This window comes from Pocillopora verrucosa, chromosome 7 (genome assembly GCF_036669915.1).
Source record: "Pocillopora verrucosa isolate sample1 chromosome 7, ASM3666991v2, whole genome shotgun sequence".
Classification (NCBI taxonomy): Eukaryota; Metazoa; Cnidaria; class Anthozoa; order Scleractinia; family Pocilloporidae; genus Pocillopora; species Pocillopora verrucosa.
This window is the reverse complement of record NC_089318.1, coordinates 24264902-24282947: the sequence shown is the minus strand read 5'-3', so window position 1 is coordinate 24282947 and position 18046 is coordinate 24264902. Positions and strand designations below refer to the sequence as shown.

Sequence of the window (18046 nt, the reverse complement as noted above, 5' to 3'; positions counted from 1 at the left end):
CGCGAGTTACAGGTGAAAACTTCCGTCGCTCGAGGAAATGTCGCATGCAATTAAATATTTAAGACAGTGTCACGCGCAGCCAGAAAGGGGATTGTAGCTAGGAACTTTAAATTGCCACCGTTCGTGGCTTAATCTTCACGAGAAGTATTTTCTTTCGGAACAATCCCCTTAAGGTACATAATCTTTACTAAACATGACCCACTTCGGAGATTGGGCCTAGCTGAGGGGCTGTATTGGACGCTTTTTATTGTAATATGGAATCAAAAACAGATACTGCATCTTTTTAATAAAAATTATAGTATTGTAAAATTATAAAATTAAAATTATGATTATTAATATTGTTATCACTTATCATTATTATTATTATTATTATTATCATCAACATTACTGTATGAAGTTACCAAAAATAATGACCTTTAGTTGTTCCGCACGTCACTGACCCTTCATGTCTTTTGCGATCAAAAATTGGTGTTTGAGAGGCGTGAAAAAGAAATTCACGAGGCGCGATGACGTGTATTTTGGGATAATACTCTGCCTTTTAGTCCACCACTCATTTGTCATTTCGATGATTCAATTTTGGAGGATAATAATTATTATATCGTTAATCCCTGGAACCTTGAAATCCTTACAAAATCGTACGAAATAATTTTTAAAAAAATCAAAAGAATAAAAAGTTTTGAAATAATAACAGCGATAAAAAAACTATTTTTATATCAAATTTCTTTTGCCTAACACTCTATATCACTATTTTCTACCTGTAAGAACTTTTAAAATTAAGTCGTCGAACCTTCATTCAAAAAATTCCACCACTCAATTTCATCCCAAAAAAATTAAAAGAACGGAATAAAAAAACTATTCCAAGTTTGACTTAAATTTCGCAAAAAAGTATCTTTTACACATAAAAGCGTTCTATTTTCTTTGTCCATATCCTATCAAAGCACTCTTTACTGTTGTGCCAAGCTGTTAACTGATTTTTCACATAAAAGAACTGCTCATCACACCACATCTCGCTCGAAGCCTGGACCCTTGTTTCCCACCTTTTGCGCCTACTGTTTCCCTGCTCAGCGATCTGATCCTCTTTCTTTAATGCAACCTGGCCTTGTATTGTAACCTTAGCAGTGGTTGGGTCGCCTTCTTTGATCGTAAATATTTCTTTTCTGATGCTATCATAGATGCGGTTCGTCTCTTTCAGATGAAAACATCCAAGGTCAGTGGTAAATGACAGCTTGTATTCATCTGACAACTGACATGTCTCCAGCGTCCTACATAAAAAAGAAGCATCTTTCATGGGTGTAATACTATTTTCATGACAACATAATGAAAACGTCGAAGGTTTCATAATAGGTAGGAGAAGTTATCACCCTGCAGTAAAACTATTCCACAGAAAAACTACTCCACAGGAAATATTTTCAGGCGATAAATAATACACCTTTTTTGTTACACAGCTGAATTAAATCCTTTCCTTTATCAATTGAAGGCTCTAGAGAATTTGTTTCCCAACGAATGCTCATGACTGTAAAATAATTAAGAATGGCGTGATGGACCAGCAAACAAATATAGAACAAAGTAAACTCGAGAAAACAAAACAGCGAGCGAGACCGTGATCAAACGACCATATCAGCCAATCAACCAGTTACCAGCGAACAGAGGAAGGAACCAAAATCTAATGTTTAGTTTCGCTAAGTGACAACAAATGTCCAGCTGTGACAGTCAAAACCTCTTTCAGTTTACCTTGCTTTCTTTGGTCTTCTCTGCCACTCAAAAGGAAGAACCTCGTGTTTATACTCCATCGTTGATTTCATCTCTTGCAATTGCAACTTGGAATCCCTATTTCTGACGTCTTCACTTGATGCTCGAACTGGAAGTAGTAGCTTGCTTTGACTTCCTGTCTTTATAAAGAGACTTGAGGACTGGGGAGAAGGCCACACTAACGGCCATTGGACTGAGGAGAGCGCCAGGCGAATTTTATGACCAGCGGCAACAGTGTAGGCTGTAGAGTCAAGCTTTAACTGCGCATGAATGTTTTCATTGGGTTGAAGAGGTTGAATACCTTCTGAAGCATGACCGCGGAGATGAGTCAAGTTTAGCACTCCTGCGGGAAATTAAAAAATTAACAAATTTCGAAATCATCAGACAAGGTTGAGCACAATGACTTAAATTGAAGTGGCGTGTAGATTAAATTTTAGTGACTTTAAGTTTAAGGTTTTTATCTTGGCTACCGCAAACAAAAAACTTCAAAACATCACGTGACGTAGCTTTAGGCACCCGGTTTGAGGTTTGCAGTTCACGTTTGATCGTGAAATGGGATGTTTTGCGGTAAGCAAATTTACGACAAAAGTTTTCTCATACTTAGGTACTCTTAACCTTAACTAAATTGTAAACGACCAAAGCAAACAGTAAAAGACTGAAAATAGGAAAGTATCAGAAACACCAGGTGGTTTGTTCGTTTAGTGGACCTACCTCTTGTGATTAGCACTGATTCGCCATTAGGAAACACGTCACAAAGTCTGGCGGCTACCAGAGCACTGGGTCTATCACAGCTTATCTGTAAATAAACCTCGGGAAAGCCTACTACTGACACAGGCTCTTTAAGCGTTTTCGTCTCCCAGCACTCCGCCAAAACGTCCTCTATTCCCTGCTCCACCGGCAGATCCTCGAGACCATTTGCAAAAAGAAAACCGCCCCACGCTCCACTGAGATACGAGGACTTGACTGGTACAATGGATTCTGTTGGCTCTTTTTCAATGATTTTTTCGTCTCTATCCGATGCAACTGCCAGTCCCCTATCAGTTTGTAGGAAAAATTCGTGTTGGTGTACATTTGGTGAGGGCCAGCAGTCTTCTGCTATCCATCTCCCTGGCCATATCTCCTTCTGGTGCGCCTTCGAAATGCCTGGGGCCGTAAAAATGGTTGGTCTTAGTACAAACAGGTGTTTTTGACAAAAAAATCAGAAAAATAAATAAAAAGGCAACCGATGATAACATACCATCCCTCATGTACACCCTCATCACAGGCTCGTCCATGACACCGGTTGGAAGGCCCTTTAAATGGTAGTCCCACCACCTCAAGCACTCTTTTATGTGGTCTATACGAGGCCCTGGCGTGGACACACCAGGCCATTTATGAGGCCACGGTCCAATGAGCGCTCGAACTGGGCACTTCAGATGTTCCACCATACGAAATATAGCATCGGTATAGAGATCAGTAAATCCTCCCACAAGGAACACGGGACACTTGATGGAGGCGTAATCCTCAGAAATGGAACCATGCTGCCAGTATGCATCACGTGACTGATGTGAAAGCCAAATGTGTATCCAGGGTTCACTGGATTTGTTTAGGCGATCCAGCCAAGCTTCCTTCCATCTGTAAGGTTTACAGAAATAATATACTATGATAAACACCTAAAGAAATTTAATGCAAGATTTATCTGCGCGTTACACAAAAATATTTGATGGAGAAGAAATTTTTATTTTAGCTCGAATAAAACAACTACCTTGGCCCAAAGTTCTCAGGATAGGGAGGACGCGCATTATATAACATCATGAGATGTGACCATGATAACATTTCCCTGCCAAGAATACAGCCACCTCGGTAATGGATATCATCAGCGTATCGGTCATCACTAGAGTCAGCAGATATGATTGTCTTCAATGCTGTAGGTTGTCTGGCAGCTACTTGAAGGCCATTGAATCCTCCCCAGCTTTTACCATACATACCTGCAATTTATAATGGTAAGCCACGAAAATCACCTCAGCCTACGAAGAAACTCGCCCTCGTTATTCACGAAAACCACTGGTTGGTCTCCTTCGCGCCTGTTTTGGGATGTCACGTAATGACGCTCTTTCAAAGCCTTGCGTGACGTGCTCAAAAAAATTATTGTTCTAAGAAAGTTCTTGCACCAATAGGAATGGTCGCATCAAAAGATAATTTCAGCCGAGAGAAAGTTAGTATAGTAGAGACTGGGACGTGCACAAAGGTCTTGGTGTGCATGTTGCTTGAGTATCGTAAAAGCACAGCGTAGTAATCACAAAAGCCAGTCAAAGCAAACAGAAAAATTGCGAGGAGAAAGAATAAACAAGCAAACCGCTTAAAGCACCAAAAAGACATCAGTTAACGATGAGTTTCAGCTATGCATCTGATTGGTTGAGGAGGTGTATCATAATAAAGTATAAAAAGTATAAAAAGTAGTGAAGCAAAACCAGTGTTATCTCGAATCACTTTCGAAATTCCATTGAAAATTGCCCTACTGCAATGGTAAATCCTTCTCAAGTAGTTTTTAGGTTAAATTAAGGTTTAAGGTGCCTGGTTTTTCTTTTCTTTCTCGCCGAATGAAAAGACTTTTCTCTGGTTTTCCGCGAAAATAAAACAATTCCCTCCTTGAGATCATCTAACCTACCAACATTTCCCGTGCACCAAGGTTGTTGTGAAACCCAGTTGATGACGTCACAGCAGTCATCTTGCTCTTGCTTTTCATATTCATCGTAATAAAATCCTTCTGAGTCCCCAGATCCCCGCATGTCCACACGGACACAAACATAACCATGAGAGCAGAAATATGAATGAACCGTTTCATCCCTCTGAGCCGTGTAGTCAGCGCGTCTGTATGGTAGAATTTCTAGCGAAAATGACAATAAAAAAAAAGGAAGCGCAAAGCTTGTCTCAGTATTTCTATGAAGCAAAAAAATATACAATTTTGAATCATCTTTTCTGTCGAAATTTGTGTGTCAAGGTTTTTGAGTCTGATGATGACTTCCGCTAAGGTTTTCGAAACGTCAGTCACCAGTACTTCCCACGCGGACATTACAAGATTGCCGTCAAATCCCAAATTTGTATTTTCCACTCTCACTCTGTAAAAATTATGACTGGCAATAGCTGCAGGGAGAAATTACAGAAGACAGGGCCATTCGGGTCCATTTTGACGGGACGGTTCGAAGAAGGAGGTTGTAAAGTGATTCAATGAGATATAAATAAGTGGCCCTGTATTGTGAAATTTTACCAGCTCTTACCTAAAATAGCCGGATATTTTTCAGCTTCTGCGGATGTGCCCGATGTTTTGTCTTCCAGTTCAGGGATCCACAGTTTAGCTGCTAGTCTGATTCCATCTCGCATTGGTATCCAGGCCGTAGGAATTCGATGCACAGAATATGACATATTGATCTGTGCAGTTGAATTCCGCAAATAGAAAAATTATGAATAAATAAATGATAATGATAACGACAATATTGTATACGACCAATAATCAAGTTTTGCTCGTGATCAGAAGATGGTGTGATTGTAGGGTGATATTGTCTAAGCCCTCTTCCCTTAAATTTTCGAAGATTCCAGACACATTCGCCAGTCCTCTAAAAGACTGAAAACACAATGGAACAACCTGTGGGTAAAAAAATTCCGCGCACTGAGCCACAAAGACTCAAAAGTGAGCGAGGTCTATTACAAAGTTCTTATGACACGCGTCCTGCATACTGCTAGGATCAGCAACTTTGTTAGCGTCATGTTTGTAGAGTCTCTGTGGCTCAGTGGTAGAGCATCGGAGTGAGGAATCCGATGGTCGGGAGTTCGATTCCTCATGGAGACTCAGAATTTTTTCTTTGTCCCACGCTCGTAACAAGACGAAAAACATCTTTGTCTATTTTCTTTCTTTACCGAGCTCAAAAATTACCATCTCTCTAATCCTATTCACTTAATGTCTGTTCTCAACTTCGTCTCGGGAAACATTAACACAAAGGGAAAATTAAAGTAATCGTTTCCCTTGAGGGGTGACATTCAGTGTACAATGTCTTGGTAAATAATGCAGTTCTTTTAGATTGAAAACAGCCCATATTTGTGTCGATTTTTTCTTGCAATAAGAATTGTATCTCCATTTATGACAACGAATTAGAACATTTAAGTTTATTTGAAATAACCTTTTCACGATTCACTCCACCGGCCAGTGAAATTTTTCTAACGAGAGATAGGCCTAGGAACAATGTTTCGTGACACAATTAGCATATAAGGATTGTTTTTTTCTTTTGAAAAAAATCTATTTCTAACTCGCGGTCGAGATAACTCTACAATTGAATGAATATTCTGGCGCAATAAGCTGTTTTAAGAATGCCCTCGACTTGTAGAAGATCTAACATTAATACCAAATGCTTTTTCTTTGTGTTATTGGTAGTGAAGAGATAATTTGAGTGAATTTCAAAAACGATAACAAAAGTAATCAATATTGAAGAGCCCAATGCACAATACGCAGATTGCATTCCATCATATTTAGCAAAGTTTTCACGCTCTATTAATGCGTTCAATTGATTTTTTGTGTAAATCAGAGGTAGCAAAATGGAAATACAGTTACTGCTCTTTTGAAGAATAACTTTACTCACCGTTACCTCTCCGTAGAATTATTCTTCTCTGATACACGAGGGTTCTTTTGAAACCGGCTGTCAACTTGTTTTGAATTCCTTCACACGTTAGGAGCTTGGAGACGAAATATAATTTGACCGGATGTTTTTCACTGGTACGCAACGCTACAGAAGACCTCGATCGTCTACGATGACTGGCTACGAGGTTACTTGGTTGACAGTTACCGAGATTTCTCATTTTAATTCCTTAAGTAATTTAGAATCATAAAATGAGTTGTTTTCTTTGAAATCCACCGGAAGCGAAAGAACAGAAGCCTCATTTAGTTTTTCGCAGAGACCAGGGCAAATGACAATTATAGTCAGAATGGCTCCTGGTTTTAATACCTCAAAAAGCAAGGATTTTATTTTTTTAAATCCACAGTTGACAAAATTCAATTTGAGTTTTTTTATAGCTGACCGTCCATGTATTTCAGAATCATTCCATTATGTTAAAGCAAAATATTATTAATGGATAATATCCCATCTATTCATTGTTAGCTGATGCGTGAACAGAAAAACGATTGTGTACGGGCAGAAGACTCTCATAAAAATCTGCACTAGTAACTCGTTTGCAGATAAGAGTAACACTCGATCCTGCAGTCGAATCAGGCTATTGTCTGCGACAGTAAATGGCGTCTCGATAATTTGAATTTGTTCGCGACCAACATTTTACCCAGGTCATATTTGTAGCTGAAATGAAGAATCCTTCTCATCGCTTGGCCGTGGAAGGTCTGGGTACGAGACTGCTTTGCAACGCAACACAATCATGTGACAACTTCCTTCCACCGAAAAAAAATGATGCCCCTTTCACACCAGCAAAATATGTTTAGATGAACGAGGCTTACCTGAACTTAAACCAGCAATATGAAACTGAAAAACTAAATTTTACATAGGGTTCAAGAAGTAACTAACTTTTATTATCGTGAATACTTTTAGAAGACAAATAAGCCTTGGATAACAAATGTTTAAAAAAGTTAGCGATGATAAAATCAATATTTTGACGACTCCAAAAAACAATTTTCTCCCTAAGCAACAACTGTAAAGATCACTTGCAGCCGCTGAAAAGTTTCAATGCTTACTTTCATCCTAAAATCTAAAATCAACGAAATATGTTTAAAAATAATTTTGCTTCATAAAATTCTCACAGGTTAGATCTAAATTTTCTCTTTATTGCTGAAAAAACCATTAAACATAAAAGCGTTCTATTTTCTTTGTCCACGTCCTATCAAAGCACTCTTCACTGTTATGCCAAGTTGTTAATTGACTTTTCACATAAAAGAATTGTTCATCACACCACATCTCGCTCAAGGCCTGGACCCTAGCTTCCCACCTTTCATGTCCACTCCCCCCCTGCTCAGCGATCTGATCCTCTTTCTTCAACGTAATAACGCCTTGCATTGTAACCTTAGCAGTGGTTGGGTCGCCTTCTTTGATTGTAAACATTTCTTTTCTGACGTTTTCGTAGATGCGGTTCGTGTCTTTCAGATGAAAACATCCAGAGTCAGTGGTAAATGACAGCTTGTATTCATCTGACAACTGACATGTCTCCAGCGTCCTACAGAAAATGAATTAAAAAAGGCTGCATCTTAACTGGGTGCTCATGGTAATCCCATAAAAAAGTTGAAAGTCTGATAACAGGGAAGAGGAATTTCTCACGATGCAGGGGAAATATTCCAAAAGAGTTGCACCAAGATTTTACAGAAGATAAATAATAAACCCTTTCACTGCTACATAATTTCATTGAACTCTTTCCTTTTGATAAATTGAAGGCTGAAAAATGTTCATCATCGCATATCAGTAATTAGTTGATGTGACCTTCCGACCAGCTGTGCATTAGATTTAACAACAAAACTGTGAAATTCAGTCTCTGCAAGAGGCAATCAAATACATCGACAAAAACAAATTTCCAGCTGTAGGAGTCAGCAACCTTTAAAGTTTACCTTTCCCTTTTTGGTTTTCTCCTCCACTCAACAGGGAGAATCTCGTGTTTATATTCCATCAGTGACTCTATTTCTTGCAATTGCAACTTGGAATCTTTTTTTCTGACGTCGTCACAAAATACTCGAATTGGAAGTAGTAGCTTGCTTTGACTTCCTGTTTTTATAAAGAGACTTGACGACTGCGGAGAAGGCCACACTAACGGCCAGTGAACTGAGGAAAGCGCCAGGCGAATTTTATGACCAGCAGCAACAGTGTAAGCTGTAGAGTCAAGCCTCAACTGCGCACGATAGTTTTCATTAGGCTGAAGAGGCTGAATATCTCCTGATGAATGACCACGGAGGTGAGTCAAGTTAAGCACTCCTGCGAGAAAATTAAATAATAAGCAAAATATTTTAACATCATCCAAAGAGATTGAACTCGGCGTGAATATCAATTAATAGTGACTTTAAGTCGTAGGATTTTTATCGATTACCGCGAAAGGCAAAACGTCAAAATATCGCGTGACATAGCTCTTGGCGCGGGATTTTCAGGTTGGGTCTGAAGGGAAGGAGTGCTGTTTTGCGTTAAGTGATTTGAGACAAAAATTTTTCCTACTTAAACACTCTAAACTCACTTTCTATTGTTATTTATTTCTTATATATCTTAAATACCATCTGAACATTTAAGTTTTGTTGCGCAACAGGAAATAAGGAGAAATTATGCATTTAGACCTTAAACTCTCAGCCGATTCTGTATTCCTTCGACTTTTTCCGGAGAAAGGGCATACATTGGCATTGTGCTTTCCTCTCGCACTGAACTATTTAAATTAACAATGCATGTGGCTGCAGCTTCGTTGAGTGCACATACCTCTTGTTATTAGCGCAGATTCTCCATTAGGAAACACGTCACAAAGTCTGGCGGCGACTAAAGAACTGGGTCTGTCACAAGTAAAATGTAAATGAACCTCGGGAAAGCCTACTACTGCTACAGGCTCTTTAAGCGTTTTCGTCTCCCAGCACTCCGCCAAAACGTCCTCTATTCCCTGCTCCACCGGCAGATCCTCGAGACCATTTGCAAAAAGAAAACCGCCCCACGCTCCACTGAGATACGAGGACTTGACTGGTACAATTGATTCTGCTGGCTCTTTTTCAATGATTTTTTCGTCTCTATCCGATGCAACTACCAGTCCCCTATCAGTTTGTAGGAAAAATTCGTGTTGGTGTACATTTGGTGAGGGCCAGCAGTCTTCTGCTATCCATCTCCCTGGCCATATCTCCTTCTGGTGCGCCTTCGAAATGCCTGGAATCGTAAAAATTGGTTAGTTTTGGTACAAACAGATGCTTTTGGAAAAAAAAATCAGACAAACCGATGATAACATACCATCCCTCATGTACACCCTCATCACAGGCTCGTCCATGACACCGGTTGGAAGGCCCTTTAAATGGTAGTCCCACCACCTCAAGCACTCTTTCAGGTGGTCTATACGAGGCCCCGGTGTGGCGATACCAGGCCATTTATGGGGCCACGGTCCAATGAGCGCTCGAACTGGGCACTTCAGATGTTCCACCATACGAAATATTGCATCGGTGTAGAGATCACAAAATCCCCCTACAAGAAACACGGGACACTTGATGGAGGCGTAATCCTCAGAAATGGAACCATGCTGCCAGTATGCATCACGTGACTGATGTGAGAGCCAAATGTGTATCCAGGGTTCACTGGATTTGTTTAGGCGATCCAGCCAAGCTTCCTTCCACCTGAAAGTTTCCCCAAGATGATATAGTTAAACAAATACATCAAGGGATTTTGTGCAAGATCTATCTGCACGTCAAACGTGGATTTCCCGATAGAGAAAAGAAATTTTTACTCCAGCTCGATTAAAACAACTACCTTGGTCCAAAGTTTTCAGGATAGGGAGGGCGTCCATTATATAGGAACATGACATGTGACCATGATAACATTTCCCTGCCAAGAATACAACCACCTCGGTAATGGATATCGTCAGCGTATCGGTCATCACTAGAGTCAGCAGATATGATTGTCTTTAATGCTGTAGTTTGTCTGGCAGCTACTTGAAGTCCATTGAATCCTCCCCAGCTTTTACCATACATACCTGCAATTTAAAATGATAAGCCACGAAAATCGCCTCAGTTTATATGGAAGCTCGCCCGCGTTATTCGCGAAAATAACGCTCTAGTCTCCTTCGCAGCTGTTGCTTAGGATGTCACGTAACGACGCTCCCTTAACGCGTTGCGTGACATCCACGAAAAGGGCTTCCAGACAGGCCGTAACACTGTCGAACCTTGAAACAATTGGTGTGAAATCGTTGATTGGGTATTCCAATCAATAAAGGTTCTTCTGAAGAAAGATTTACTTTGATATCTTAATACCAAAACGATAGTTATCACAAAAGCCAATCAAATCAAAGAGTAAAATCAAAAAAGCCAATCAGAACTCAAAGTAAGAACAAAGCAAACCGCCCGATGGACTATGTCACCTTGTAGGTTTTCTGCGAAAATAAAATAATTGTCTCTACGAGATCAGCTAACCTACCAACATTTCCCGTGCACCAAGGTTGTTGTGAAACCCAGTTGATGACATCACAGCAATCATCTTGCTCTTGTTTTTCATATTCATCGTAATAAAATCCTTCTGAGTCCCCAGATCCCCGCATGTCCACACGGGCACAAACATAGCCATGAGAGCAGAAATATGAATGAACCGATTCATCCCTCTGAGCCGTGTAGTCAGCGCGTCTGTATGGAAGAATTTCTGGAGAATATGACGATAACTTTAAAACAAACCAAAAAACAAACAAAGTTTCTTTTACAGGAGTACACACTGATAAGCGACGAATTCTCTTTTAAGCCTTTAATATCTCCCTAGTCGTAATATGTTTACAAGCACAAAAGAGGCAACCTTTTGCAAGCTAGGTATAACTAATGTTTTTACCTCACGCAAACCCAAGTGCATGTAGGCGCTGTATTCAAAATCTTTAGCCCATTGATAAGTTCATTTGCCGATATGTTTATTTACCTAAAATAGCCGGATATTTTTCAGCTTTTACAGATGTGTCCAATGTTTTATCCTCCAGTTCAGGGATCCACAGTTTAGCTGCCAGTCTGATTCCATCTCGCATTGGTATCCAGGCCGTAGGAATTCGATGCACAGAATATGACATAATGATTTGTGCAACTTAATTCTACAAATAGAAAAGGTATAATTCGTTATAATCAAAAGCGTGGACAAAGGGAAGGAGGAGGTTTAGATAAGTTATCTGAAACCAACCAGACAAGTTTATAAAGTAGTTATTTAGTCAAGAGAAGATGACGTACGAGAACTTAACCCATACACGATGATACTTTTGAAAGACTATTTCAAACTTCACGCCACGCTGGGAACTGAGTCAATTTATTTGTAGATCCCATGATAACAAGACTAAATGATATCTTTGCGGTTGCCAGGATTCAAGTTTCTTCCACTTCGCTCTCTCTTGTTCTGGTTAAGACACAAAATCAGCCCGAAAAATATCAGGCTTCGACGAGCATCCTGAAGAATAATTAGGCGCCTTTATCAACTGAGCTACGAAGCCACGTGCAAGGTAAATTTTTAATAAGTTCTTCAATCCTGTGAGCGAATCTGGTCACAATTTGAATGAATAAATTACACTTGGACTCACGAATTAGACGTATCCAGTCCTGTCTTCACTTAACAGTAAAGGCAAACGCGCGCGCGATGTGCGCATAACGGGTCGTAGGTTGGGGGAGATGGGAAAAAGGAACCTCTTGCGCCTTAATCCTAATTGTGCCAATATCGTGGAATTCATTTTTTTAAACGCGACCTCGTGAACGCGCGATCAAAATTAAGAATACACTTGGAACAAGTCGGATCCTGCATGAGACGTGATGTTCTAGACCTCAATTACAAAGAAGCAGCAGCTAAAGCAAAACTTGGAACTCTGTTTAAAAGAGGAGAAACTGTGTCAAATGCTATTTAGTCAGATCGAGACTACAGATGTTAACGAGAGAAACAAACTTAATTTGGAACCTATTACCAGCTAAGCGTGGACCATGTACTCATGAACGGAGGCATAAAAGAGTTTACTCGCTGCCATTAATCACGGCTAACAGATTTAAGAACTCACTTATTATTATGCACCATGCAGCCAAGGCCACTTGATAGTTCAGATTTCATTACTATATTTATCGTATGTGTATAGATTATCCATTGTTTTAAAACATGTAATTCAGTCTCACGACTGCCAGATGTTATTTTAATAAACGACTTATCTCTCTCTCTAAGATTTCTAAATTTTGCTCACATGATTCACTAGCTCTTCAGTCTAAACTGAGTGTTACTACTCCTATTTTTGAATGAGATTACAGAATTCAAGACGAAAAAGGAAGCGATAGAGAAAAAAATCTAGGAGAAACCGAAAGAGAAAGGAAACAAAGCAATTTTTGTTTTTTAAATGTTAAGGAAAAATGATCCCGCTCAAATGACAACTTCTTATGCATCGTCACTGCACACTATGCTTCACCAGCTTCATAATTCACCCACAATGATCACTTGCGATATGTTAATAGGAAATGTTTGCTAAATAATGCTGTTCTTGCATACTTTACAAGAAATCGTTCGGACAATGTCACGGGACATTTTTATCGCCCTGTGATCCAAAAACAGCTCGTGTACGACCCGCAAGGTCACCAGGAATTAGGTCCAACTGATTTGTTTATGAAATCTCCTTTCTTATCAATATCATAAACCTCCAAGTTGTCTTAAAAGGATCATGTATAATTTCATTTTCCGATGATTATTGTTTCTTATGTAAAATTTCATATGCTAATCCGTCTCACAAGTGTTAAGATTATATTACCAGCGAGAATATATTCTGGCACGATAAGCAATTTTAAGGTTGCTCTCGACGAATGGATGATGTTCCTATAAAACTAGAAGTCTTTAGGTTCTATATTTGGTGGTGAAGAGATAATTTGAGTAAAACCAACAACGATATTAAAAGTGGTCGATATTATATTAGTATTCGCGTTCTTTCAATGCGTTCATTCGATTCCTTGTGTCAATAAAAGCGGAAAGATTACAAATACTGTTCTTTTGAAGAATTACTTTTACTCTTCACTTACCGTTATATCTTCGTGGAATTATTATGCTGCCAAACACGAGGGTACTTTAGACCGAAGCCGGCGGTCAACCACTAACAACTTCTTGTTTTTTTTTAAATTCTTACACGGTAAGAGCTTGGAGACGAAATTTGACCAGATGTTTTTCAATCTCACGCAACGCTACCGAAGAGCACGGACCTCGTCTACGACTGTTGGGTACCACGCGCACTATTTGGATACCGGTTCCAGAGGTGTTTTTTTGTTTTTTGTTTTTTTTTTTTCATTTCCTATTTACATTTGAATTTCTTCCGTTCTCGTCAAGGGATCAACGTAACTGACAAAAACCGTGGAGTTTCATTCCGCATAGAACAAGTGATTTGAATCCCTTCAATTCATCGATCACTGATGTGTGACCAGAAAAACAACTTGCAAGGGCAGAAGGCTCTCTAAATAATCTGCAGTTGTAAATCCTTTGCAGCTTGGAGTAGCGGTTGAACACGTAGTCGAACAAAATTGTCCACGACTATTTGAGGCCCGCCGTTTCGAAAACCTGAACGGAAATCAACCTCAGAGTTAAGTGAATTGTATACAAGTGGAGTGTCTAGCGCCTGGTTCTTGAAAACTAAGTGGACTGAGCAAGACCCCCTCGAGATTACCCAAGTAAAATATCTGAAGTGAAAAAATTAGCTGTACATTGACATACACCTAGTTGCAATAATTTGTCAAAGGAAAAAAGCGAACAGAAAAAACAATATACAAAAAAGCCAAATAGGACTGGATTTATTGGCATATAACACTACCCTCTGATTATAAGTGATATAGGCCCGGCAGCCGGACAATTTTCATAGAGTTCTTTTTGCCTTTTTTTTTAATAACAACATTGCTGCAATTTGGTGTGTATTTATACAGTAACTCTACACTCTAGGTATCAGCGGGTCAGGCCATTTGTAAACAGTATTAGCATGGAAAGAAAAAGAGAGATTTTTTGTGTTTGTTGTTGTTTGCGACCAAACGCACTCGTGAGACAACATCCTTCCGCCGCGACCAAAACTTCACTGATTAATTCATGCGTCAATCACAAACCCATCTTGCTCTCGCGCGAATCATTACTACGCAGGAACTGATCTCTCGCGTTTTGATTAACGCACGCGCTACTTGTGCTGACGTTGAAGCCAACTGTTTTCCAAATTGTTACTAATATCTGGACCCAGGGTGCGATTCATGGCATTTGAGCAAAAGTGGCGTTCAAATGCTTCGTTCCTCGCAAGAAAGAGGGTGAGATGGACGTGGAAAAATCCTGCCTAGACAAGCGGACTAGATTGTTTTCAGAGTGTAATTCTAACAGGTTTGAAGGAGACTTTCTCTCGTAGTTTGTTGTTGTCGATAGAATGTCATTTAAAAAAAAATCTGTGCAAAAACAGAAGAGCTTGCTAGGTAGTCTTGGGTGATTTTGGCAGCCATAGGTTTGTTCTTAGCTTCGGAGGTAGGTGTAACCAGCAAATGTCCCAAGCTATCTTGCTCGTCTTCAAAAATTGTGCATTAACAAAAAATTTGATCAGTTAGTAATTGACTAATGTTAATATTCACTGCAGAGACCTGATATGGGAACATAACCAATCAAATTGTGTGTATTATTCAGCTTATTAGATGCGATTTGATCCGCATAAGCGGTGGGGTCTCAATAGACCACGAAATTCTCAAATTCCAACTTACTTTGAGTACAAAATTTGTACTCTTTATATAATACATTGGCAAGTTGCCATCTAAGGATTATTTCGTTTTGTTTGGAGAATTTTGACTTAATTCTGTTTTTTTCTTCTAATATCACATGCTAATCCGCGTTTCTGATCGATTGTTTGCAACATGCATTGGATTACTTTACAGGTAAGAGTATTTCTCGGTCAAGATGAGCAAACTTTTACGAGGCTCCTCTCAGTTTAATTTGTTAATGATGCTGACTTGGAGTAATAAACGCAGCTTTTCTTTGTTTAAACCTCATATTACCGCAAGATGATTTCTGTGGCGATATCACAAGACGTCGATATTGGTAACACTAGCACACAAGAGGCAGCTTATATCATATCATATCACGCGACGCTTTCGCGTTCTGTTTACGTCGTTTATGGCACACACAACTGCTCAAGTTATTGCTCAGACTATTATTTAGTTATTTCTTCAGTCTACCTGTTACATGAAACTCACCCTTTCTGTCTCCGTAGACTAAATCCCTCTCCCAGACAAGACGGCGACTCGCTCAGCTGAAGCGCATGAAAATAATTTACGGATCTGTGATGTTCTTTTGTTTCCGTCAGATTCTCAGACGATAAGAGCCTGGGGACGGAACTTAACCGGGTGTTTCACCAACACAACTCCTCAGAAGGATCAACTCGCGGGCCTTGTTACGCGGGCTTTCCGAAGGAAACGCCCGAGGTATAAATTCGGCTTGGTTTTTTTTTTTTTTTTTTTTTTCGTTTAGTCACAAAACGCAGTTCCATTACAACGCATGCGTAGAATGAACCTTAGAGCGTATGGTTTTAAGCAATGGCTGCCTTATTGGGCAATTCCTTGCTTGATGTACGCGAAAGAAATTCGATGGCTATTACGCTCAATATTCATACAAAGTCACACACCGTTCGCGGTAGACCCACACTAAAACTTGTGGAGCGTTTTGGAAACGGGTCGGTCCGCGAACTTTACGAGAGATCAGTCAATTTACGAGCGATCCTTTACGAGTGAACTTTCTATCGAGAAATATCAAGCGAGACCTGCTATATCAAACGAGCTATCTAACATTACATAACCGTGTTTACATTACATAACCGTGTAAATATTATGTTTACAATTACATAACCGTGTATTTGGACGTGATCGAGAACCCAGTAGAATACCAGAAGCTACCCTAAAACGTCTCAGAAGAAAGGGCATAAAACTGAAGGAATTTGTTTTTGAGCGTATTCGTCCAAGCATACCGAAGTCCTCTTGACTACGTCGTTATGTAAAGGTTATAAGAGTTACAAAGAATGTTTGTAAGCTTAATACGAAGAGGGTAATATTAAATAAAGTGACACAACATGAGAAGAAGTATTTGTTGCATTGTTCTGTGAGGGTATATCAAAGGATAATTAAATTGGAGTGTAGAGCAAGTCGGTACTTATCCATGTTCTCTTGTAATAGAACTGTGTCTTAATAAGAGTCAGACACACGTATCAAACTATTGTAAATTTCAACTGAGTTCAGATATCGAGAAAATCCCTGGTCCTACTCCAATGTACACTGATCCTAGCAAAACAATAACGGCACCATATAGCCAATCGAATGAGTTGGTATTAGAACAAAATTCAGGACAACAATGTATTGCAATGAGTTTATACTCTTTGATTTACAATAACAAACAAGGAATCAATTCTGCTGATGATCTCGTGTCAATAATGAGTGCTGGAAATCGGTTGTATTCAAGTTTGTCTCAGTTGAGCAGACAATCATTTTTAATGCAGACAGAATTACCCACACTTTTAAATGTGTTAGAGACTGACTTATGAACTTCAATACAGTGAGAGCTACACTGGTACTATTCATCAAGAAGCTACAATAGAAGGATGTCAGTACTGTACCTCCTTAGATAGAGCCTTTCAATCACTTATATCCGAAAATTTCAACAATTTTGTATTGAAAATAGGATGTTCTGCAGTTGCTATCTATTGTAAAGGTAATGTGGGCATTGAAAGTCCTTGAATTTCAACCTTTGGCATCTGTAGGAACCTACTCCTATATGGTAATATATTATTTTGATTGTTGTCTAGTACCATAACAACATTCATTACACTCCAGCGGACAAAAATAAACACAAGTAGACTTATTCATGACCGGCAACGACGAAATTGCGTGACGACTGTAACAGTGGCAATATGGCAGTCCCCTAAATATACCTCCAGATGTGCGATATTGAAAGCCCGAGTTCACGCAGCTATGCGTCTAGTTTGAGTATAAAACGAAGCTTCCTGTGAAAGTCTTTTGTCTCAGCGATCGTCAGCAGCCGTAATAGATCCCGATCTTCGCGCTGCCAGTGATTGTTCCCCAAGAAGAGAGCCTCTAGAAAGAGTTTTATCGAGTTTTCCCTCGTCCGTCCAAATATTTGTGAAGACAAGAAACCTGTTTTTACACTACTCTAATCCGAAATATGATGGCATTCATATGATTTGAAGAAAACGAGCCTCTCCTTCACCTGTTGTATTCTCCAGTGAATTGTTAAGTTTTAGGGACATTTGACTTCCTCCACTTAACCCTTTGACTCCCAAGATCTGATTGATGATTCTCTCCTTTAGCTGCGACACATTTCCTCGTAAATTAGTTTAAAGAATTTGGTGTTTGATCAAGTCAACTTCTACCTAATAAGTTCTAGTATTCTCAACACCATTTTGTTGGATGATGTTTGGATATGATAAGGAGAAAATAAAAGTTAATCAGCCCTGAGAGCGAAAAGGTTAACTGGCTGCCATCAAAATGCAAAGGAACAAACCCTTTCAATAACACCTCTAATGGTGTTAGTGAAGAGGGAGTAATCAAGCTGTTTTGAACAAGTGGGAATGAAATTCAGTCAAGCTTTCATTTTCTTTCTCTTTCATATATATT

The 18046-nt window shown here is 39.4% G+C and overlaps 2 protein-coding genes across 3 annotated transcripts; both read right to left on the bottom strand.

Annotated features, from left to right (window-relative positions):
• Positions 1-349: 349 nt before the first annotated feature.
• LOC131792082 (cocaine esterase-like) lies at positions 350-6432 on the bottom strand. Its single transcript, XM_059109450.2, has 8 exons — positions 6360-6432; positions 5007-5157; positions 4397-4615; positions 3494-3716; positions 2987-3363; positions 2461-2892; positions 1732-2092; positions 350-1262 (listed from the first exon to the last, which is right to left on the bottom strand). Exons 2-8 carry the CDS (start codon positions 5149-5151, stop codon positions 893-895), a joined length of 2127 nt encoding a protein of 708 aa, XP_058965433.2. The 5' UTR covers positions 5152-5157; positions 6360-6432; the 3' UTR covers positions 350-892.
• Positions 6433-6852: 420 nt separating this feature from the next.
• On the bottom strand, positions 6853-15727 carry LOC131792081 (cocaine esterase-like). Of its 2 annotated transcripts, none has more exons than XM_059109449.2 (8): positions 15620-15727; positions 11334-11499; positions 10851-11069; positions 10188-10410; positions 9678-10054; positions 9165-9596; positions 8318-8678; positions 6853-7932 (listed from the first exon to the last, which is right to left on the bottom strand). In XM_059109449.2, exons 2-8 carry the CDS (start codon positions 11476-11478, stop codon positions 7563-7565), a joined length of 2127 nt encoding a protein of 708 aa, XP_058965432.2. In that variant the 5' UTR covers positions 11479-11499; positions 15620-15727; the 3' UTR covers positions 6853-7562. The 2 variants fall into 2 exon arrangements, with proteins under 2 accessions (XP_058965432.2, XP_058965431.2); XM_059109448.2 differs by lacking the exon at positions 15620-15727 and adding an exon at positions 13439-13557.
• Positions 15728-18046: the final 2319 nt, after the last annotated feature.

What these genes read in the sequence shown, in the direction of transcription:
- LOC131792082 (XM_059109450.2), bottom strand. Translation starts at nt 5,151, where the DNA reads ATGTCATATTCTGTGCATCGAATTCCTACGGCCTGGATACCAATGCGA. An exon ending in ATCAGTGCTAATCACAAGAG is followed by an intron (nt 2,093 to 2,460) that starts GTAGGTCCACTA and finishes AATTTCCCGCAG; the next exon opens with GAGTGCTAAACTTGACTCAT. An exon ending in AGAAGACCAAAGAAAGCAAG is followed by an intron (nt 1,263 to 1,731) that starts GTAAACTGAAAG and finishes TTTTTTATGTAG; the next exon opens with GACGCTGGAGACATGTCAGT.
- LOC131792081 (XM_059109449.2), bottom strand. Translation starts at nt 11,478, where the DNA reads ATGTCATATTCTGTGCATCGAATTCCTACGGCCTGGATACCAATGCGA. An exon ending in CCTGAAAACTTTGGACCAAG is followed by an intron (nt 10,055 to 10,187) that starts GTAGTTGTTTTA and finishes GGAAACTTTCAG; the next exon opens with GTGGAAGGAAGCTTGGCTGG. An exon ending in ATCTGCGCTAATAACAAGAG is followed by an intron (nt 8,679 to 9,164) that starts GTATGTGCACTC and finishes ATTTTCTCGCAG; the next exon opens with GAGTGCTTAACTTGACTCAC.